Genomic DNA, 23679 nt, shown 5'->3' on the forward strand with positions numbered 1-23679 from the left:
ATGATGCTACAAGCTTGGCACACCTATTTTTGGGCAGTTTCTCCCATTCTTTGCAGGACCTCTCAAGCTCCATCAGGTTGGATGGGGATCGTCGGTGCACAGCCATTTTCAGAGTGCTCTCCAGACATGTTCAATCAGGATCAAGTCTGGGCCAGAGCTGGGCCAATCAAGGACATTCAGAGTTGACCTGAAGCCACTACTTTGTCATCTTGGCTGTGTGCTTAGGGTAATTGTCCTGTTGGAGGATTAACCTTTGCCCCAAAGCGCTCTGGAGCAGGTTTTCATCAAGGATGTCTCTGTACATTGCTGCTTTCCTTCGATCCTGACTAGTCTCCCAGTTCCTGCCGCTGAAAAACATCCCCACAGCATGATGCTGCCACCACCATGCTTCACTGTAGCGATGGTATTGGCCAGGTGATGAGAGGTGCCTGGTTTCCTTCAGACATGACGCTTGGCATTCAGGCCAAATAGTTCAATCTTTGTTTCATCAGACCAGAGAATTTTGTTTCTCATGGTCTGAGTCATTCATGTGCCTTTTGGCAAACTCCAGGTGGGCTGTCATGTGCCTTTTACTGAGGAGTGGCTTCTGTCTGGCTTCTCTCTACCATGCAGGCCTGATTGGTGGAGTGCTGCAGAGATGGTTGTCCTTCTGGAAGGTTATCCTCTCTTCACAGAGCAACACTGGAGGTCTGTCAGAGTGACCATCGGGTTCTTGGTCACCTCCCTGACTAAGGCCCTTCTCCGCCGATCGCTCAGTTTGGCCGGGCGGAAAAATTTCTTCCATTTACAGAGGATGGAGGCCACTGTGTTTATTGCGACCTTCAATGCTGCAGAATTCTTTCTGTACCCTTTCCCAGATCTGTGCCTCAATACAATCCTGTCTCAGAGGTCTAGAGACAATTTCTTGTGTGTGCCTTTCCAAATCATGTCCAATCATCTGAATTTACTACAGGTGGACTCCAATCAAGTTGTAGAAACATCTCAAGGATGATCAGTGGAAACAGGATGCAGCTGAGCTCAATATTGTGTGTTTAAGCTGTGAATAAGCTGTGAATACTTATGTACTTATGTTTTTTTTATAGATTTGCAAAATAAAAAAGGACAGTATCATTATGGGGTATTGTGTGTAGAATTTAGAGGAAATGTAATCCATTTTGAAATAGGCCTGTAACATAACGTGGAAAAAGGGAAGTGCTGTGAATACTTTACAGATGCACTGTATGGTTGTGGTAACCAATGAAGTAAAGGTCTATAAAAAAGGACCCAACCTACGTAGCCTATTGTTTAGGTCAATCATGACATGTCATTTTATTTTGGTGAAGTGGTGGATGAGGGAGCTGTCCTCATAAGGGGTTTAAAAAGAAAGTTATTTTGGTGAGAAGACACATGGCCATGAACATTGTGTTTTGCAATGGTGAATCTATATGATCCATGTTCAATCTCTCGGGCTGCATAAGAATATAATGCACCCGCAATTATCTTGACTATCTGACTCGAATTAATCGGATTGCGTGAACTAGAATTGGCCTTAATGGAACCGCTTTAGCCCCGACTGACTTGTTAGGTTAATTCAAGTTAGGTTTGGGACTTCAATCACAGCTTTTTTGAGCGGCCTTTATGGAACAGGTTATCTGTTGATATCTGGTTGTGTTTGTGTGTGCATTTGTGTTTGTGTGTGTGTCTGGTTTTGTCAGGCATTCTTCATTCATTCATTCTAGACTTGATATGATAGAAACATGCAGGTTGTGCAAGTGTCTCCAAAATTATGGCCTTTGTGAGCCCAAAGGTCAAAGTGCACTGGGGTGAAGGGTAGGCCCTGAATATTTAACACACACGCACACACACACACACACACAAGGCACATATACACAAACACACAGCAGCGACACAAATACACTTAAACACACTTATAAACACACATACTGTAAGTCTGCAATGTTTCTAGTCAGTTATTAACTATCCTCACACTGTTCCGAGTTTGTGTGTGTATTCACAAGCATTCCTCATCAGATTACAGTGAAACAGCAAGTCACTTTAATAAATATACACACACACAAACGTAGCGCACACACATCCACGCACACACACAGAGGAACACTTGTTCAACAAACAACGTAATGTGCTGAATACAAAAAGAGAGAGACGCCTGCTTGGCCTCTCTCAGCACTGGTCAGCCCTGCTCTGTCCCTTAAAGTGACAAATACAGAGCCTGGTTGCCCCCCTACAAACTCCCTCTCTCCTTCTCTTTTCTTTTCTCCCTCTCCTTTATTCGCCCTGTCGCCAACTCCCTCCTCTGGGAGTTTGTAAGCTCTTTAATCATTAATTCACAGGAGGTGTGTTTTCCTTGTTTTCCCTAAGCCTGCCTCTATGAACTGGTTGTCCCATGCTAGGGCATAATCCGTCTTTCTCTCTCTCTCCCTCTGTCCCCTCTCCCTCTCTCTCTCTCTGTCTTTTTCTCTCTCTCTCTCTCTCTCTCTCTGCTGAATGGAAAAGTCGGGGGTCTCGGAGCCCACGGGCCCGTTGCTGGGTGCCGGGCAAGTTGCCGTGGGGGCGGTTGGCAGGTCGGCCGGAGCTGAAGGAGAGGACGGAGAGGTGGCGGCTGTGAGCTCCAAACTTTTCTGCTGCGCGTGTTTGAGACGCTGGATCCCCCTGGCCTACAGAGAGGAGCTCTACCATGTCCTGAGACTCACAGGCCCACTGGTGAGGGGAGCAGGGGGGGGGGGGGAGAAGGGGGGGGGGGTGCTGGAGGGAGAGACGGAGAGACAGTGAGGGAAAAATGTAGAGGAAGGAGAGAGGGAGATTATCAGAGAGACAACAAAAGAGAAAGAGAGACAGAGAGAAAGAGCTGAGTCAGAGCCAAATGTAGAGTGATGGAAGGGAACAGCACTGGATGGGGGGGGGGCGAGAGGAAGAGAGAGTCTGTGCAGGGTAAGCAAGCAGAGTCAATCAAGGTGATGAGCAAAGCAACTGCTAGTACTGTCATTGTACAGTAAATGTGGAAGCCTTACCTCTGTCCCAATGTTTTACAGACCTTTCAGATTAAGAATACCAGAGAGCTACACTGCATGCTATGCTGAATGCTCAGTGTGCACATGCGGTAGAGTGTAATGTGACAGGGCCAGGATAGAGTGGTTCGTTTTCACAGATGTATCTCTGTTATCATTTACATTCCTCCAGTCGAGTTGGTCACAATAGAAGTGGCGGGGGTGAGTCCGAAGGCTGTGAGTTCATGATGAAGAAGTTAAACGTGTTGTCATTTGAGCCTTTGTCTTTGTACCTGTGTGTTGACGTGAGTCTGTTCGTTTGTCTCCCTTTCTGTGTCTGTCTACCTATATGTCTGTCTGCCTGCCTTCCCATGTGTCTGTCTGCCTGTCTGTCTGTCTGCCTTCCTGTCTGTCTTCCTGTATGTCTTCCTGTCTGTCTTCCTGTCTGCCTTCCTGTCTGCCTTCCTGTCTGCCTTCCTGTCTGTCTTCCTGTCTGTCTTCCTGTCTGTCTGTCTTCCTGTCTGTCTTCCTTCCTTCCTGCCTGCCTGCCTGCCTTCCTTCCTTCCTTCCTTCCTTCCTTCCTTCCTTCCTGTCTGTCCCCATAGCTGGTGTCTCGGATCTTAAACCTCCTCTTGCCGTTTGTCATCACCATATTCTGTGGTCACCTCGGCAACGCAGAGCTTGCCGGCTATGCTCTGGCCTCCACGGTACGTACCACTCCCAATTATGTGCAGTGATGCTCCCGCTCTGAATAGAGATGATCAATCCAGGCCCACTGTTCTTTACTGTCGGCTTGAACTGACAATTTGGGGCTGTTTTGGGTTTGTCTTCTTTCAGATCATCGGTGTTACCACGACAGCGACCGGTTATGGCCTGTCCTTGGCTTGTGACACGTTGATCTCTCAGGTGTGTGGTCACGCACGTGTGTCCATCCGTGCAAGTATTTCAATTGTACACGTGGTGTGTGTTGTAGTTGTAGTCTATAGCTTGTGTGTGTGTGTTGTTAGACCTTCGGCAGCAAGAACCTGAAGCGCGTGGGGGTGATCCTCCAGAGGGGGGTTCTGATTCTGCTGCTCTTCTGTCTGCCATGCTGGGCTCTGCTCATCAACACGAACAACCTCCTGCTGCTCCTAAAACAGGAGGAGGAGGTGGCCAGGTAGGGGCACCCCAGCTCCAACAACAAAAGCAAAAACAACTGCAACAATGACAACAGTAATAACAGCAACAGCAGTAACAACAACTACAATTGTCTCTTTGTCTTAGGGTAGCCCATCTCTATGTGACGGCGTTCCTACCTGCCGTTCCGGTGAGTAAAGACTCCTCAAAACGGTGTCCTCATGGACAAAACCCATGTATGGGTTTTGTCCATAGTATCAGTATTCTGTCTGACTTGTCAATGTTTTGCCTGAAACCCTGAATATTCAGTCTGGATCTTGACAATCGCGCCTGCATGTTATTTCTGAATATAGTCTGAATTCTGTCTACGGCAGTGTTTCACAACTCTGGTCCTGGGAGGCCCGCCTTCCCTGCATGTTTTAGATGTTTCCCTGCTCTAACACACCTGATTCAAATGAATGGGTTGTTATCAAGCTCAGCAGAAGCCTGATAATGACCCATTCATTTGAATCAGGTGTGTTGGAGCAGGGTAACATCTAAAACATGCAGATGAGGGAGTCAAGAGTCTGACTGTTATTTCTTTCTGTATAGAGGACCCCTTAGGGTAGATGCACAGTCAGTGAGTCCTGCCTTGCCCTCCAGTCCTGACTAATGTGCTCACAACCCCCCCCCCCTCCACTGTCTCTTTGTGTCCCAGGCTATGTTCCTTCACCAGCTCCAGTCATCCTACCTCCAGAGCCAGGTATCTATTCGCACATAACCTGCCTGTGTGTGGCATGTTCTGTCACGTGAAACGGATGGGTGGTTCTCGGTTGCTCTGTGAAGGTGCCTGATGTTTGTTGTGTGTCTGGTTGTGTTCCAGGGGATCATCCTGCCCCAGATGTACACAGCGGCCATAGCCAACGTCATCAACGTGGGCGTCAACTACGTCTTGATATTCAACCTGGAGATGGGAGTCCTGTAGGTGTGCTCTCCTGCTCCTATTTCATCTGTCCATACTGAAACTGTCATACCACAATACTGAAACTGTAGTACCATAGTACTGTAATTGTAATACCATAGTAGTACTATCTTACTGTAACTGAAGAACCATATTACTGTAACTGTAACGTAGTAGTGTATCTGTAGTACCATAGCACTCTATCTGTATTACCATAGTACTGGGAATATTGACACTGAATGGTTTAACAGGGGAAAAAACATGTATTTACAATTCACAAATGTAGAATGATACTATTATATAAATAAGAAAGAACCTGGGAATATGGCATTGTTACAGTGTACTCACACTTTACTTTTTTGTAGGGGCTCAGCCATAGCCAATAGCTTGTCTCAGATCTACATCTGTCTTCTACTGTATGCCTACATCTGCTGGAGAGGGCTGCACAGGAACACATGGGGAGGTGAGACACACACACACACATACCATTCTAACCAAACACCCTTTCAATCTACCCATACAGTGTACTGGTGAAATAGAACTTTGTCTCCCTCTACAGATGAGTTGTGAGTATCGTGATGCTTTTAAATCAAAGGATGCAACTTTTTACATGTGTGTGTTTAACTCTGGGTGTCCCCATAGGCTGGTCCACTGACAGTTTGCAGGAATGGGGCTCCTACATGCAGCTGGCTATTCCCAGCACACTTATGGTCTGCTTTGAATGGTGGGTCTGGGAGATTGGAAGTTTCCTTGCCGGTTAGTATCTGTGTGTGTTTGTGTGTGTGTTTATGTGTGTGTCTGCAAGCAATTACTTGTTTATTTTTCACCATACACCTTGAAACAATGAACCCTCACCACGCCTGGCTTCTCTTTCCTGCTTTTTGTCTCCATCACCTTCCACCTCGCTCCTCCCGCCCCCCATCCCCATCTCCTGTTTCCCTCTGCAGGGATATTAGGGGAGGTGGATCTCGCTGCCCAGCACGTCTTCATGGAGCTGGCAGCTCTCACCTACATGGTGAGACAATGACCTGCCTCTATTTTTCCCTATCTTGCTGCCCCCCCCTGCTTTTCTCCCACACAGTACCTGCTGTGGCTCAGCGCTAACAGAGGTCTTTTGTTCCGAACAGTTCCCTTTGGGCGTCCACGCGGCCACCTGCGTGCGAGTGGGAAACGCCCTGGGTGCGGGGGACACATCCAGCGCCATCATCACATGCAAGGTGGCGTTGGCTCTGTCAGGTCAGACGCTAACACATGCAAATGCATATGAACACACTACACACATACTACATACAAGTAGACACATAATACACACACATACACCCCCATGCAAACAAGTTCACATACTGTGACATCCCCGGAGAGTCTTAAGCACATGAAGAACGTGTTGTACTATGGAAAGCAACTCAAGCAGACTCACGGCCAGATCATGGACGATGTATTCAGATGCTCCATTTACTTGCTTTCTCGCAAGAGCAGCACTGCTGGAGCTGGTCAGATAATCTGCACAGTGATCTAAAAAAAACAAGCCAACAAGGCTCAAAGAAGCGAACGATGCGAATCAACAAGATGGTGAGTCCACATGTAATCATTAATGTAACACATTCTGCTCCATGCCCTACAAACATAAACAAGCAACTATTCCACTTTCAGTGTGGCTCATCAAAGGAAGAAGACTTCTGTTTTTTTCATCAAGGGCTTACCACTGCTTTATGCCTCAAATTCTCCTTGTGTGCGTCTCAGCCCCAAGACTATCTGTGGTTGTCACAATTGGTGAAAAATGTGGGCACTATGAAACCACTACCTGACACACAAACTATGTTGCTCCCGGCTCAGGCCCAACAGGCCCAGGGAGTGGTGGCGATCACACGGCTGACAACCCAACTTTCCTGACCTGACCTGAGAACTGTGCCCGCAATGCTTCTGACGAAGACAAACCCCGAGCAAGGCCATGTCCTCGCACCCTTCCTGACTGGGGGAGCACAGCAAGGAACAGCTGAGGCAGCCGCGAAAACCGCCATCCTCACCCAGTATGGAAACAGCCTGCCAGTTCAAGGGCAACGGTTACACGCCTGGGAGTTCGACCCTCGCGGACAAGTCCGCAGTCAAATTACTCAGCTTGTCTGCCTGACTTGGAGCTGGCAGATGTCGGAAGAGGGACCAACAGCCCTCAACTACATTGTATAGGACCGAAGCATCCATTTAGCCTCTTCCAAGCGTCAGGCTGCCCAGAATCACACCACCTCTGTTGAGGGGCTAATCAGGATTCTTGAGGGGAGTAATTAAAGAGATGATGGCTAAACCTGTACCCAGCTGATGTCGTCAGGAGGGACCCACAGACCGACCCTTCTGGGGCCGGGCTTCCAGGGCTGCGTCACTGCCTCTGTCGACCCCAAACCCCAAGCCACCTGATGATTGGAGGTGCTTCAATTGCGGACAAAAGGGTCCTCTCGCCAGACGATGCCCCCCCCCACCTCCCTCGTCCAGGACGTCCATATGCTCCCCGCAAGAAAAGGGGAAGGTTGACCTTCAGGACACTGCCTGCTCACCACGTTCTGGGCTCATAAAGCCCCTTCCAACCTTCATCTGGTCATCCAAGTGGGTCGCCATTACAGCCACGCTCTCATGGATTTTGGGCGCGTCATCACCTTCGTCCTCCCTGAACTGGCTTTGGGAGACAGACGCCCCAGCATTACAGTATTCTGCATCCATAGGGACACGAAGACATACCCAACCAGGCAAGTCAAGGTATCCATTCCCCCAGAGACACTTCTCAATTCATGCCGGCCTGGTACCGCATTGGCACCACTGCTCATTGGAGCAATCTTCAAATCTGTCAAACGGGTACTGGCAGGTGTCCCTCACATCCAGGGCCAAAGATGGCTTTTCCAAGACCAGATGGATTGTACCGGTACCCATGTCCCAGACACCCATAGGTACAAGCTGGGGATAGAGGACACCCCTTACCCTGGGTATAAGATTTTCCAAGGGTCATAGCCTTTAACTTTCAGGTGAAACATCAGCCTGGCAGGGAACATGCCAACGTGCATGCACTGTCCAGACGGGACACCTGCTGCGGGGTCATATTGGGAGTTCTTCTTGGTATGGGGAAGTGAGACATCCCCAGAGAGTTTAAGAACATGAAGAAGAAGTAGACTCTAGTAGAACAACCCTATTCTACAAGACACTACGGAAAGCAACACAATCCACCTCACAGGCATTCATGGATGGTATATTCAGATGCTTTCCCGACAAGCAGCACAATTGGAGCTGGGTTCACCGAAGAGAAGCTTCAAAGAAAAAATACTTCAATCTTCAAAAGAAGAAGACTTCTGTTGTTTTTATAGATATAATTTTTCCTTCGTCACCTTTGTCAATTAAAGTGATGGCAAGAGATTAAAACTGCTTTCTGCCAACAATTCTCCAAAAGTGTGTGCATCTCAGCCCCTTGACTCTTCGGGGTTGTCACAATACATCACACACACACAACGTATACAAGTAGATACACATGAGACAAACACATTCATGCAGCATTTAAACAGCATACAATCACATACACTAACATAGTAGCATGTTTCTACTGCAGGTTTGCTGGCCCTGTTCCAGGGGGTGGGGATCTTTGGCTCCAAGTCAGTGCTGGGCTGCATCTTTACCTCCGATCAGTGAGTAACACCATCACTGTGATAGACCAGCGTGTAATTCTGAATCCCGTTGGTAACAAAAAAACACCTCTTAATTTGTTGTCTTCTTGCCGTGTACTCTGCAGGAACATTGTGGAGTTGGTGTCCAAAAACCTCACCCTCTACACGTTCACACAATTCTTTGATGCTATCGTGGTGAGCTGCCTTGAGAGGAAACATTTGAGCTGGGACCTTGTTTTGACTGGCAGGATAGTCTGTATCTGAGACTGAAAAAGCAACTCGGCGTCTTACTTGGTGTGTTTGTCAGTGTGTGTGCACAGGGATCCTGGTGGGGGCTGGGAAACAGAAGATAGCTGCCTTAACGAACCTGGTGACGTACTACTGTATAGGCCTACCTGTGGGGACTGCCCTGATGTTTGCTGCCAAGCTCAGGATAATCGGTGAGGATCCCCTGTGCCATCCCTCCATCTTCTCTGTTCTCTCCCTCGGTCTCTCTTTCTTGGGTTTGAGTAGAATGGAGTATATATTTCTCTCTCTCCCTCTCCTTCTCTGTCTCCATGTTTTTTTCCCCCTCTCAGGGTTTTGGGGAGGATTGTCCATCTGCATTGTGATCCAGATGACGTTTTTCATCATCCTCATCTTCAAACTCAACTGGCAAAAAGTCACAGAGGAGGTACAGTACAGAGTGGGTAGTGAAGATGCTCACTGCCAAGTGCACGCAATCCTGTCACACTCTCACCTAGTCATACAAGAATGTTTAACCGTGCAGAAATCAAATATTAATCGTGACAGAACTCCAGAACAGGACAGTACACTTTGGGTAAAACGCATGACACAGTCATTGTGCGTTTGGTGGGGTGGAGCGGGGGCTCTGGTACTTAAGACAGCCCTGATTTAATCATGAGTTACATGATATCTCTGCAGGCCCAAGTGCGAGCTGGAAAGGGTAGGCCTGTCACAATTGTGCCGTCAAAGGCTCCTATTGGACATCCTGTGATTGACACATTGATTCCAGAGGGGTCCGAATATCCACGGCCCACTTTCAACTCTGACATGGTAAATGTGTACATCGAGAGTTGCGTGAGAGTGAGAATGTGTTTGTGTGTGTGTATTTTACAATTACGTGTTTATGTTTGATAGTGGTGGACAAAACCGTGGTGGTGTTCATACCACACTAAAGGCTAGCTCTTGCTGGATTGTTGTTTGTGTCTCTCCTTGCAGATCCAGTCAGATAATGAGGCTCTCAAAGCAGCTGGGCACACCCCAGTCAGCACCCAGGAACAGGGTACAGGGGAGAAGCAGGGACTGAGGGCCGGAGGCATCAGCAAAGGGCCAGGGGTATGCGCTGGCGAGGCCGAGGGAGGGGGCGTGGCCCCTGAAAGCCAGACTGAAACGGAGCTGTCCATGTCTCAGCTGGTGCTGCGGAGAGGCCTCACCCTGCTGGTGTTGCTGGTTATCCTGGCCACAGGGGTCGCTGTCCACCTGGCTTGCCCCCCTCCCAAGCCTTCCATACAGAGCCGGAGTAACCTGACCTTACTGGACTGGGCCAACTACTCCTCCACCCCGACACCAGCCCCCTGGCTCGACCTGACCTTGCCCCACCTAACCCTCTGAGGTACCGCACTGCAACCGGGGAGTGGGGGGAGGGATAGGTGGAGACAAGACTAGTGGAGGAACTGGTGGAGGAACAACAGACTTTGGAAGACTGCAGAGTTGCCTTCTCATTTAAACTCCCATATTACTCATTTGTGATTGGTTACTCACTGTTGCATTACATTTTCCCTGCTGCTGTCTTGGGGCGGGAGTACAGTATCAGTCTGGTTCACGCTTCCGAACATTCTTGTTTCTTTCTCCTCCATCATGATTCTTTATCACAAACTAAGTTTAGCTTGAAACAAAACATTGATCTAATGAACTGTAAATGTCTCATGCAAGAATGAGTTTTGTATTTTACAAACTCGACATGTCAAATATGAATTTGTACTTTGTAATACTGAGTGCACAGCTCTAGGTATAGCACTACTTTTAGGTGTACTCACAAAAAGGCGAGGGCTGACTTACTCCAACCTCAAATGTGAAAAATAAGAGATTTTCCTAAACTGACCTAGATTATGAAGTCCAATGGTACAGTATGAATCAATAATTTTTTATATATTCATTTTGACCTAAGTGTTTATTTGCATGTTCAATAGGCAAGGTTTATAAAGTAAGTAAGAAGTTCAACAGACAGTGACAGTCTACGTAGAAGGAACACTGCTCATATTGAACATCAATGCTTGTGTTCACAGTTTAATCCAGGCCTTAATAATGATGATGATGTTGCCACATACGCGCACATGTACTGAATTCAACAATTGTGTTTATTAAATGAATACATTTCTCACATCAGAGAACCAGCTCCACGTCTATATTCGTTTCACATTCGTCCCTCTCTAAAGTGGCTTTAGTGTGTAGGAAACCAGGGATAATAGGGTGCTTCATTGTTTGCACTGGTCCACAGCCAGACAAATTCAGTGGAAGGATATGATGAACACTGAAACATCTATCCATTTTCTATTTCCCTTCTCAGTAATTTTACTTCACAGCAATGAGAAAAAAGCTATGACACCTTCTTAGCTATGACATCTCATCAGGCTAAAATTGTGGTTTGGCACAAAACATCTTAAAAGACATGATTCGGCAATGCCAGCGTTTGTGGTGATTCATTTACAATATGATTCTTTTTATTACCATAATATTATTATTATTATTCATTTTGGCAGTGCTGAGATGGCAGATCTGACAACAGGGCCTGGGATACACCCCAAATCCACAAGTTTTACAGTTACATTGTTAGCATCTTATCTCACTGATAACAATGAGTGATCAGTGTCCAGAGTTTGCACGATTATACATGTCAGAACTGCACTTGACATCTTTAGTTTGAGCTCCAGTCCATGATTGTGTGTAGATAATTACAGAAGATAAAGATAATGTATGATTATACATAGCCAAAGTGCATTGAGATCTTTGGTTTGAACTACAGTACATCAGTGTATAGAGATAATCATCTAATTAAAAATAAATACATTAATCTTTGCCAATAACTGACTATTAAGCCACACAGGGTGGTGTCAAGCAATCTGGACGTATCTTACGACTATTCTTTTGTGGTGATTATGATGATAATAATGATAAGGCTGACGATCCTAGTTGGCGGACCTTGTGAAGTCCAGCCAGAACCAGTTTGGGCAGAGCCAGGTACCGGAGAATCAGGGGTGAGGTGGGGATGTTTGGTGGGTGGGGGTTAGCGATGGGGAGCCTCAGGGGTCAGCCGAGAAGCCTGGTGAGCACCTCGCTGACGGTGATCCCAGCGGCGAGGATGAGGAGCATGAGAAACACGGCCAGGCCGCGCCGTAGAACCAGCTGCCTGACCGATAGCACCACCCCCACGTTTGTGACGACCTTCTCCCCCCACTCGGAGACCAAGTCCTCCGCGTTCTCCTCAACTGAGACCGGGTCGCCTGGGCCGGGGTGGAGAGAACTGGATGAGACTGGAGAGGGGAGGGTGGGGGGGTTGTGAAAAAGGAGAACTTTGCAATGAACAAATGACAGCACAGTTTGACAGCACAGATCTTCTAAAAACAATCATTTCCAGGTTTGTGGGGTTTGAGGTATGAACTTTGTCTTTGTGGTTACTTTATGACGTTGAAATGGGTTCCCGTCTGTAACAATCTTTCAGGAGATACTTCGACTGTACAAATAGTTCTAAACTGCATTAAAAGTAGCGTTGCCAGAACTCTAATGCTGGAACTTTGGAACACATGAATTTCACCTTTCTTTTCCGTAGCAAATGAATCTTCTTTCTTCTCGGACACATCAACTCCTGCCCTCACCAAAGCCTAGACACAGACACACACAAAAGAACAGTTAAGAAAACTACTAGTGGGAGCTGATTACCAAGCACCCATTGAACTTAGTCAGTTTCTCCACTGCTAATATTGTCAACATTTGTATGCTTCAAGTGATAGTTTAACATCCAGTGTGTTGTCCAACACTTAGGCCCTAGGTCTTGAATTATGTAGTTGATGTCAATTTAGTTTGCTAAGCTGATGCTATCAGATGGACAATTAGCCGTGGGGCCTACCTCATTAGTGGCCTTCTTCCAGTCGAGTTTCCATATGAGTATAAGGAAGAACGTGCTCTGCATGATCACACAAACGAACAGGCCCGACCACAAGCCTACAAGAGGCAGAAAAAGAGACATGGTAAAGGGAAAAAAACTCCGCCCAACACCTAACAACTCTCTGAAGAGTTTTGCTCACCTAAGATGCCCATTCTGTTGGCAAACATCAGGGACACCCCAATGGGAAGGCCTATGAAGTAGTAGCCCACCAAGTTGCACAAGGCCCCAATACTCTGCTTCCCTGCTCCCCTCACAATGCCGCCTGTGACACCCTACAGACACAAGAACACAGATTAACACCAGTAAAAAAAGAACAACAACACACATGCATGCACACACATTCCTCACCGCTAAGGCATCGCCGAGATGAAAGAAGGCGTACAGCAACATGATGTCGGCAACCCTGTTAACAATTTCTCTGGAAGAAAACAAAAAGAAAGAGTACATAAATAATATTATAGATTCATATGATAGACAGAATCTTACACCTAAGGACAGCATATTGATCAGGTTCCATACATGATGGCTGGTGGAGGAGATCCATCCAGGCTCAGTGTTTCCTCTATATTGATTTAACCCGCCACGGCTAAATTTCTGCCGCCACGGTATCAGAAATCGGTCTGTACAAAATTTTAGGCCTTCTATCAGCAGTGATTGTTAGAGTGCATGTCGGAGAATTGCACGGACACGCGCTTCACACTGCAGTTGAGATTGCGTGTGTGCGTCCTTGAGAACTGTAAGTCGTATAACTGATGTTGTCAGTTCATTTAAGCCTGTTATTGTATTAGTCTATAGTTCTTGCAAATTTAAATTAAGTTAACTGGTGATTTTCGTTGTTTGTATTCTTCTCTGCTAGCTAAATTGCACATGTCTGTTGATTCGATAGCGATTGCTGCCCTTGCTCACGTCTGTATTTTAGGTGCATTATTATGCTGAAGTAGTTTTAATTAATAAATAGTGGGTTTATTGTTATTATTTGCTACAGAATGCTTAGCCTATCAATGACAGACCTGCCCCCACTGCAAAAACAAATCCTAGAGGAAACACTGAGGCTAGTCCATTGAAAACACATTTTGGTTATAGTGATAGCAGGAGTAGTAGGGAAAGAGCAATCTTTTCAAAATTAAGCAATTATTGATCATTATTAACATGATCAATAATTGTGTGTTGGACTAGAGCAGGGGTGCACAATTGGGGGACCTCGGTCCGTGTCCGGACCGAGTGAAGGTTCTGTCTGGACCACGACACATTTCTCAAAAATAGTTGTTCAATTAAATACTGATGAAGCAGACGTTATTTACAATGAACACATTCTGCGCTGGCTCACCGTCCCAGACAGCGCTCCATACTACGATGTGTTTCCAATCACGTGCGTTATTGGGTGTGCTCAAGCCTTCGGCGAGAGCACAACCTTTGTTCTGTCACATATATATTATTATTATTATTATTATTTCTTTTTGCCCCCCTAAAACTCAGTCAATATTTGGCCTACATAGACAACGTAGGTGTCAAAAGTTTCGTCTTGGTAGCGATTGAGTTGCTTCTATTGGAATTTACGTTCCGTTGTATGGTTTAAGTGGAAATTACGTTTTTGTGGCGAAAAGTGAAGCTAACGGTGGCTAATTTGCTAGCCACAGTCACTGACGTTACTAACGTCACTACGTCACTAACGTCACGAAAACACGCGTGACTACCTTTGGAAGAACATTCGTTTCGCATCTGTTAACTTGGGAGATAGCTAGGATAACTATAGCTTTACTGGAAGGCAGCTGCAGAAACGCCACAAGCAAAGAGGCCAGGGTGATAACTATTTATTACTTTGTGATATGACACACAATTGTGATGTGTAATGTACAGTATAAGCTGATATTATTAAGGAAGTACATCTACTTTCGGAAACAGTAGTCTACTATTTCACTGACGTATTAGCATCATGACATTAGCCTGTGTTGCCCAGGCAACACATACTACAGTAGTCTATGATGTAGCGTTATCTGTTTTCAATCGTTAAAATAAACATTCCTCACATATATATTTTCGTTGTAGGATTTATTCTGACATTAGTAAACGATTTGTTGGTGAAATTACCATTACCTGTGGTTTCAAACCAGTGTTGCTTACTGCAACGCTGTAGCCTACGCGAGACACACTACAAAAACATCTACAGTACACAGCTGTTTAGGAAATCAAACGGCGACAGAACATGTTCGGCACTCCCCTTACTTAAATCAAAAGTCTCTGACCACTAACCTGAACTTCATTGCCACAGCCTAAACTTTGTCAATCTGTTCATGAAAATAATTAATTTCAGCCTAAACCTTACAACGGAACGTTAAATGGAATTCAACCAACGCAATCGCTACCAAGACAAACACAGTAGTCTAGTACTGTACCGTAGTAGAATTTACCGGGGCAGCTTCTCCACACAGGGCTATATCGCATTTTGCGTTGTTACTGACAATGATCGCTACCAGTGAGCTTTTTATGAATGAGCGATTTTCCACTAAATAAATGTCAAGCTTATTTACGTTTTTGAGGGCATTTTTTCAGTTAGCAGATGGTAATGTTTGAATCGCGATTCCATCTTCTACTGCCGGTAACGTCGTAGAATAATCTTCAAAGGGGGTTCTTTATTCATGAATGAATGCAATATGAGTAGGCTAAATGCCTGAAAATATCATGAGAAGGGAAAACTTAAAAGGACGTTTAAGTCATAGAGATTAGGTCAATTTTTACACCGGTCTGCCAAATGTATTCGTTGATTCAGCTATGAGGCTGCCTCTTGCAGGGGAAATGAGAAGACATCATATTTCATTCTACACTTAACTCGTATTTTGAGTTGTAAATGAGCAGCAAAAAAAAGATGCTTTTAAATCTATGTAATCTTTATAAATAATAAGTAGGCCCTATGCATTTTTTGATAAAATATACAGAAATATCAGTTGTAAAAATGTCATAAAAAAACGGACCCCTGTGCAACCGACGCAAGCAAGCACACCCTACAATTTCCCCAGAAATTGTACCCTCTCTAGTTTAAATCACTTCACGAAACTCAGACAATCACAGCGAAAGTGTTGATACAGAAAAAAGAGAAGTGGACAGACAAATATGCCTTTATCCTTCCCGCAGCGAGTGTCAGTACTTTGTTTATTAGCTATAGGGCCTACATATACAAGAATTACGCCCCAAATCATACCACACGTTAGACACAGGGCTCTCAAGTGTCATGCATTCACCGTGAGACTCATGCATTTCAACCAGTTCACATCTCACATGCCACACCTTGTATTTCTCACGCTGAGAAGGGATAACTTGTCCCGTTATATAAAATTTATGTACGAGGCGCAGGCATACGGAGGGAATTTTTCTGCAGAGTTAATAGCTGTCTCAAGTAATACAGAGTTAAATACAACCTCCCATTCAATCAGAAACACCAGCACCCGGATTTTTGGTAATGGTTTGGGCCTTTTGGGGGAGAAAATGTTAGTCAATGGACCAGTTTGAATTGTAAATGTACACCCCTGGACTAGAGGATGGACTAGAGGTGTGTGTGTATGTGTGTGGGTACACCCCACTGGTCACAGAGGTCATGGTCCAGTGTCTGATCCAGGCTGGTTAATTCATGATGGATTCATGTCTATTATGCAAGCAGGACTCAATGTCCAAGAGCTAGCAAGTTGATGAGTTATTTCCCTCTTACAGTGGTGATCCAGCTGCTGAAACTGTACTCACAGGTCTGTGGTGAAGACGTATGCTATCACATCTTTCATCCCTCCAAGAATGGCTCCCACAAAGAGGGAAACGATAACTTGATAGGGTAGAGGAAACAATTTCAGTCATTCAGGTATAGTTAGGAAAGAACATTAACATTATTACCGGTATACGATAGTTTGGCAGAGTTGAGGTTGAACCTCTTCAAACTCCACCTGGGCTAACAACTTATCACTCGACTCAAAGTCACCTTAAACTACACTTAACTGCATATTTCTTATTACTAGTTGTATTTGACCATGACTGATCTTTTTCAATGTTTGATGTTGAATTATTGTCTTGTTAACACAGTGCACCTACAAACAATGTTGCACTTGATATTTTGTTGCACTGTCCTATCATCAGAATAATGCTATATTGCAGTTGATCGCTATTGTTGCACGTGTCAGACAAAATTACAGACTACTCCTTGGCACTAACCAATACTGCAAAATACCGACTGTGCACCTCTCTTCCAAGAATATTTGCTGTACTTAGTATACTGACTGTTTGTCGCTTTGGATAAAAGCATCTGGTGAATGAGTAAGTTTAAGTTTAAAATGTACATATTAACCAGCTCTACAACTGTGTAGGTTCTATGGGCACCATGCACCAAGTGCTTTAAATTTCAGCTATGACTTGTCTCCTCAGCCAAATTCACAGAACATATAGGGTGTCCATTTTAGAAATTTGGGGAAATAGGGGGAGGAGCAGGACAGCTACTAGTCAGCATCCAGGGTGGGAGTTGAAGTTTGGGGGTGGTGAGGCTGGGGGGGGGTTGGTTTCGTACATGCACAGATGATGGACACCTTGCCGGACAGCTTAGCCTGCTCCATGTCCCCGGCTCCTAGAGCATTGCCCACTCTCACACTGGCAGCCACGGAGAAGCCCAGGGGGAACTAAGGGAGGCAGGTTAGGCAAGATCGTTACTAAAAGATCATTAGACGCAAGACGAAACAGACTGTCAAGGTTGTGATTAGCGAACGTGATCCACTGCTGGCGAGATGGTGTGCCTATCTGAAGGGTCTTACCATGTACGCGATGACGGCCAGTTCGTACACGACCGACTGTGCCCCAAGCTCGACCTCGCTGATCAGCCCTGAGGAAAACGAAGAAGAATTCAGCATTTCAACTCGTTCCTTTCCAGGTGTGCTTCCTGTAGGGACTTCAGTGGATAGTCATGGATGGATGTGATTGGCGTAAGAGGAAAACCTGACCTGCTAGGAAGCCTCCGATCTCATAGGTCCACCACTCCAGACAGAGCATGAGCATACTGGGTATGGCCAGCAGGATGAAGGCATCCCACTCCTGCAGACAGTCACGTGACCAGCCTAGTGCGCAGAAACACAACACGTGTTATGTGGTAACAATACGATGACATGGTAACAAGGGTCGTTATTGGAATTCCGGACCTGTTTTGCCCAGGCCCAATTGTGCTGAATTCAACATGAATTTGTACAGTCTAGAGTTCTAGACATGAGCTCCCAACATTGTGGTACACTTTAGTGTGTGAATTGAGGAAAAAAAGAAATGCTGTGTCATTTCCTCCTTGGTAAGCTCTCCTCAACACCTGTGTTACACAATTATCCAGTAAAACATCGTCAGTCAAATATTACTCACTAGGACAGTGGGTAGGGTAACTGGACCCCAGGAATGTACTGACCAGTACTGTGAAGTACAACGCAAGCCGTAACTTAACCTTAACCGTAACCGAAAGACAGGACAGGAGGGACGAGAGCAGAGTGCAAACTGTGTTCAACCAAAATATCTCAAAATAGACCACTTAAAGGGATATTCACTCAAAATGACTTCTCCAACTCCTCCTGACTTGTTAATAAATCTAAAAAAGAATTTGCTAAATTCTCATGATCATTCAGATGTGTGGTACATGCTACAATGTCAGCAACTAGCAAGGGCCCATAACTGTTTGAGAAATAGAATAGTTAACAGCCATTTTAGAATGAAGCAAAACGATTAAACTCATATCCTACTCAAACGCCTCCCCCTCCCTAAGAAAGAACTCACCATCCCAGGTGGGCTTGTGCAGCCCTTTACAGACGATGTATACAAAGAGGAGCACCGCTAGGGAGTACTGGGAGATGGAGTTTGCAGCTGCAGATCCACTGTAGTCAGGAGGCAGGAGGTAATGGAGCAGAGAGACAGTTAATGCTCATGTTTAGTGTGAAAAATGACCGTCTGTGAGTTTAGCTTACATGCAATAGAACATATCGTAGACAGTATAGTCTATATCAGTGGTTGTCCACTGGTCTAACCTCAGGACCCATATTTGTCCTTGGTCATTAAGTCACAACCCCAAAATAATTTAATTTCCAAACCATTATAATTTATTTCACAAAACAATTTGTGCGGTATTCCAACATGTCTATCACACTATGAGGTGTGAGCCTACCCACTTTTCAAAATGAAAACTTAGCCTACCATCGGAAGTTTGGTAACTTCTAAAAATAAAAGTTATAATTTTTGACAAGCACACGTCGGCGACCCTCTCCACACCAAGCTTGCGACCCACTTTTGGGTCGGGACCCACCAGTTGAGAAACACGGGTCTAGATGATACACTTTTCTCATTCACAATATTAAATAAAACTTGGAATGTATGGAGATTTCCCTTCTCCAATTACACTGTTTATGGATTAATTTTGTCTACAATGTTTTTGTAACCACGTAAGGTGGATGAGACAATTTCTTCAAGAATGGGACTTGACACTGACCTGGCACTACAGAGTGGGCCATCTGGATAAACTGTATCAAGGCTGTCTAACTCTGTTCCTGTTAAGCTACCGTTCTATATCCTGACAGTTTTCACTCCAAGCTTGACTTCGAACTAATATACTTTAGCCAGCACAGTATTAGAATCAGGTGTGTTAGATTAGATTTGGAGCAAGACTTCCAACATGAAAAATGTTTAGGCAGGAACAAAGTTATACAGGGCCTGTACTACACTAACAGTATTGTGTGTGACTCTTGCCACAGTGATCTACATTTACATTTAGTCATTTAGCAGACGCTCTTATCCAGAGCGACTTACAGTAAGTACAGGGACATTCCCCCTGAGGCAAGCAGGGTGAAGTGCCTTGCCCAAGGACACAACGTCATTTGGCACAGCGGGGAATCGAACCGGTAACCTTCAGATTACTAGCCCGACTCCCTAACCGCTCAGCCACCTGACTCCCTGATCTAAAGATGACGATCGTGCGCTCACTCACGCCACGCCCAGGTCCAGCTGGAACAGGAAGACGTAATTGATGAGAGCGTTGAGAATGTTGCCCACCGCTCCGGTTATGACCTGTGGCCAAATGATACCCTGCAAGGTCAAAGAACAGCACTGTCAAAGGTTGTTAAAAGGACCCCACCCCTACCAACAGACATTGTTCAACGATCACCGCTTTAAAATATCCCCCCCAAAAAGGCTTAGGAGACTGTACCTGATTCTGTAGGTACCTGCCTTGTAGCTGGTACATGAAGGCAGCCTGCAGCACAGATATGACAACTTGAGCGGATGGATTAAAACAACAAAAACATTCCAAATTCTCAATGTTATACAGTTAGGTCCATAAATATTTGGACATTGACACAATTTTCATCATTTTGGCTCTGTATACCACCACAATGGATTTGAAATGAAACAATCAAGATGTGCTTTAAGTGCAGACTTTCAGCTTTAATTTCAGGGTATTTACATCCAAATCAGGTGAACGGTGTAGGAATTAAAACACATTTTATATGTGCCCCCCCCTTTTTAAAGGACCAAAAATAATTGGACAAACTAACATAATCATAAATCTAATTGTCACTTTTAATACTTGGTTGCAAATCCTTTGCAGTCAATGACAGCCTGAAGTCTGGAACCCATAGACATCACCAGACGCTGGGTTTCGTCCCTGGTGATGCTCTGCCAGGCCTCTACTGCAACTGTCTTCAGTTCCTGCTTGTTCTTGGGGCATTTTCCCTTCAGTTTTGTCTTTAGCAAGTGAAATGCATGCTCAATTGGATTTAGGTCAGGTGATTGACTTGGCCATTGCAGAACATTCCACTTCTTTGCCTTAAAAAACTCTTTGGTTGCTTTCGCAGTATGCTTCGGGTCATTGTCCATCTGCACTGTGAAGCGCCGTCCTATGAGTTCTGAAGCATTTGGCTGAATCTGAGCAGATAATATTGCCAGAAACACTTCAGAATTCATCCTACTGCTTTTGTCAGCAGTCACATCATCGATAAATACAAGGGAACCAGTTCCATTGGCAGCCATACATGCCCACGCCATAACACTACCTCCACCATGCTTCACTGATGAGGTGGTATGCTTTGGATCATGAGCAGTTCCTTCCCTTCTCCATACTCTTCTCTTCCCATCATTCTGGTACAAGTTGATCTTGGTCTCATCTGTCCATAGGATGTTGTTCCAGAACTGTACAGGCTCTTTTAGATGTTTTTTGGCAAACTCTAATCTGGTCTTCCTGTTTTTGAGACTCACCAATGGTTTACATCTTGTGGTGAACCCTCTGTATTTACTCTGGTGAAGTCTTCTCTTAATTTTTGACTTTGACACAGATACGCCTACCTCCTGGAGAGTGTTCTTGATCTGGCCAACTGTTGTGAAGGGGTTTTTCTTCACCAGGGAAAGAATTCTTCTGTCATCCACCACAGTTGTTTTCCGTGGTCTTCCGGGTCTTTTGGTGTTGCTGAGCTCACCAGTGCGTTCTTTCTTTTTAAGAATGTACCAAACAGTTGATTGAGCCACACCTAATGTTTTTGCTATCTCTCTGATAGGTTTGTTTTGATTTTTCAGCCTAACGATGGCTTGCTTCACTGATGGTGACAGCTCTTTGGACTTCATATTGAGAGTTGACAGCAACAGATTCCAAACACAAATACCATACTTGAAATGAACTCTAGACCTTTTATCTGCTCCTTGTCAATGAAATAACGAACTCCCATGAGGGAATAACATACACCTGGCCATGGAACAGCTGAGCAGCCAATTGTCCAATTACTTTTGGTCCCTTAAAAAGGGGGGGGGGGGGCACATATAAAATGTATTGTAATTCCTACACCGTTCACCTGATTTGGATGTAAATACCCTGAAATTAAAGCTGAAAGTCTGCACTTAAAGCACATCTTGATTGTTTCATTTCAAATCCATTGTGGTGGTATACAGAGCTAAAATGATGAAAATTGTGTCACTGTCCAAATATTTATGGACCTAACTGTATCTACAGAGAACTCACTGGAAGAGCGGGCATGAAGATTTTCACGTAAAGTTGGGAGAGCCTGAGGGCACAAAGTTGGACAACACACACACACACACACACACAAAGACATACAAGACACACACAATGAAGGTTCTGTGTGATCAGAGAGAGAGATGTGATAGTGTGTGTGTGTGATTGTGTGTGTTACCTGGCCACCTCTGGGCTCTGTCGGACAGCCAGCAGAATTGGTTCAGTGTTGATGAGCAGAGCCCAGCAGGGGAAACAGGCCAGCATCAGGATCAGAACCCCCCTCTGAAGAATCACTCCCACACGCTTCAGGTTACCACCCCCAAACGTCTGGAGAACCACACACACACAAACACTTTTAGTCAGGTACACACACTACATATTTGCTCAGCATGTTTCATAGTTGTGTGTCCTATTTTATGTTTGTATATTAGCATTTTTTTTACTATTACATTGTTGCGAACAAGTTCCCCTAAGGAGGTCATTAGTAGTTATTAAAACATTCCTTCCAGCCAATTAGTGCCCTTACAGCCCCATGGGTAATCACTGACCTGAGATATGAGTGTATCACAGGCTGAAGCCAGGCCAGAACCAATAGAGATGCCTGTGACATTGATCACCTGGAGAAGCAAGACAAATGGCTTTAGGGAATGGGAAGGGAATTGCCTGCAAGTGGACAGAACAATTCCGATTGGTATCTAGGCTACAGTACCGCGGTTGATATGACCTTTAACGTTTTAGTGTGGGACCACAAGACATCACGTGATAAATCAGTCACAATGAAAGAATCCCTACTACCGACTCATTTAACGTCGGTTGACACCGGATTGATTGACCAACAGGTAAACCGAGTAGGCTATTGAAATGTCAGCTCACCGCTATTGCTAATGCAACTCCAGCCAGCTCCGTTTTGCCCATGTGCCCACAAAACACCGTGCTGACGAAACTTATAAGAAAGATCATCAACTGCGAAATAAACTACAAGAAGAAAGGACAACGTGAACGGTGAATTAAAGCCAAAACACATGTAAAAGAAGCAGCCTTATTTACTGGTCACCAAAAAATACATATGTTGCGCAAAAATAAGTAAGAGGCTACATACCACAGGTCCAGCAAGTTGTAAAAGTTGGACTGTTTCATTTCTGTATTTTTGCGTTATAGTACAACTTTTAGTGTATTTTCGACAACCACCGCAGCATGCATTTGAATCTGTCTTATCGTCAACGTTAAGGTTCACTCTGTTGGTACCGTTAGATTTGATGGCTGATTCTGCCATTGTGCGACCGGGACCCCGAATATGGGCTACGCTAAACGGAGCTGCGAACTAAAGTAAATGCTACTGGTAACCTTGTACATTCGGAACTATCAGGTAAGCTATGTGGTAACCACTTTCAGTGTTAGCGTCGGTGTACACGACACGTGGTCTCCCAAACAGTTAGGTCTGTCAATACAATGCTGAACTCCGCCTATTTCATTTGACCCCCACGGTGATGACGCGATGGGAGGCCGAAAAGTGAGAGGAAAAGTAAACTGCAGAAAAAAGTAAACGGCACGAACGAAAAGATGAACTGCAGTAGCCGTGTCGGGCGTGGTCTATAACCTGTTTATTACAGCTCGAGATGAATAGGGGTCATCTTTAGTTGTGGAAAGAACTTCCAATGGTGAAGTGGACATTGTATTTATGTTGTCAATAAAAGTATTATTGCACCAAGGCTATGCGTTGTAGCTGTCCTTTTATTCAATGTATTTATTGTAGGTCAACTGTAGCTATATTTCTATATTTTTCTATCATTTGGTGTAGGTCCTGTCATGTCTGAAATCTATCTAACCTCAAGAGATGGCAGAGGGCA

General features: G+C 45.1%; 2 protein-coding genes across 2 annotated transcripts; one reads left to right on the plus strand and one right to left on the minus strand.

Annotated features, from left to right (window-relative positions):
- The first annotated feature begins 2411 nt into the window (after nt 1-2411).
- slc47a1 (solute carrier family 47 member 1) lies at nt 2412-10942 on the plus strand. Its single transcript, XM_062484885.1, has 17 exons — nt 2412-2700; nt 3590-3691; nt 3822-3890; nt 3992-4140; nt 4248-4290; nt 4798-4842; nt 4963-5060; nt 5406-5503; nt 5683-5796; nt 5988-6055; nt 6168-6276; nt 8624-8699; nt 8804-8873; nt 8986-9118; nt 9257-9351; nt 9603-9734; nt 9900-10942. The coding sequence occupies exons 1-17, from the start codon at nt 2485-2487 to the stop codon at nt 10290-10292; spliced, it is 2010 nt and encodes a 669-aa protein (XP_062340869.1). The 5' UTR covers nt 2412-2484; the 3' UTR covers nt 10293-10942.
- A 77-nt stretch (nt 10943-11019) lies between these two features.
- LOC134039180 (multidrug and toxin extrusion protein 1-like) lies at nt 11020-23369 on the minus strand. The gene is made up of 18 exons (XM_062484886.1): nt 23225-23369; nt 22932-23171; nt 22706-22807; nt 22381-22449; nt 22011-22159; nt 21839-21881; nt 20039-20083; nt 19820-19917; nt 18619-18716; nt 17811-17924; nt 17625-17692; nt 17384-17492; nt 16576-16651; nt 13192-13261; nt 12983-13115; nt 12805-12899; nt 12493-12559; nt 11020-12211 (listed from the first exon to the last, which is right to left on the minus strand). The coding sequence occupies exons 2-18, from the start codon at nt 23103-23105 to the stop codon at nt 11988-11990; spliced, it is 1734 nt and encodes a 577-aa protein (XP_062340870.1). The 5' UTR covers nt 23106-23171; nt 23225-23369; the 3' UTR covers nt 11020-11987.
- Nucleotides 23370-23679: the final 310 nt, after the last annotated feature.

The sequence above is a fragment of the Osmerus eperlanus genome, chromosome 19 (assembly GCF_963692335.1).
Source record: "Osmerus eperlanus chromosome 19, fOsmEpe2.1, whole genome shotgun sequence".
Lineage (NCBI taxonomy): Eukaryota > Metazoa > Chordata > Actinopteri > Osmeriformes > Osmeridae > Osmerus > Osmerus eperlanus.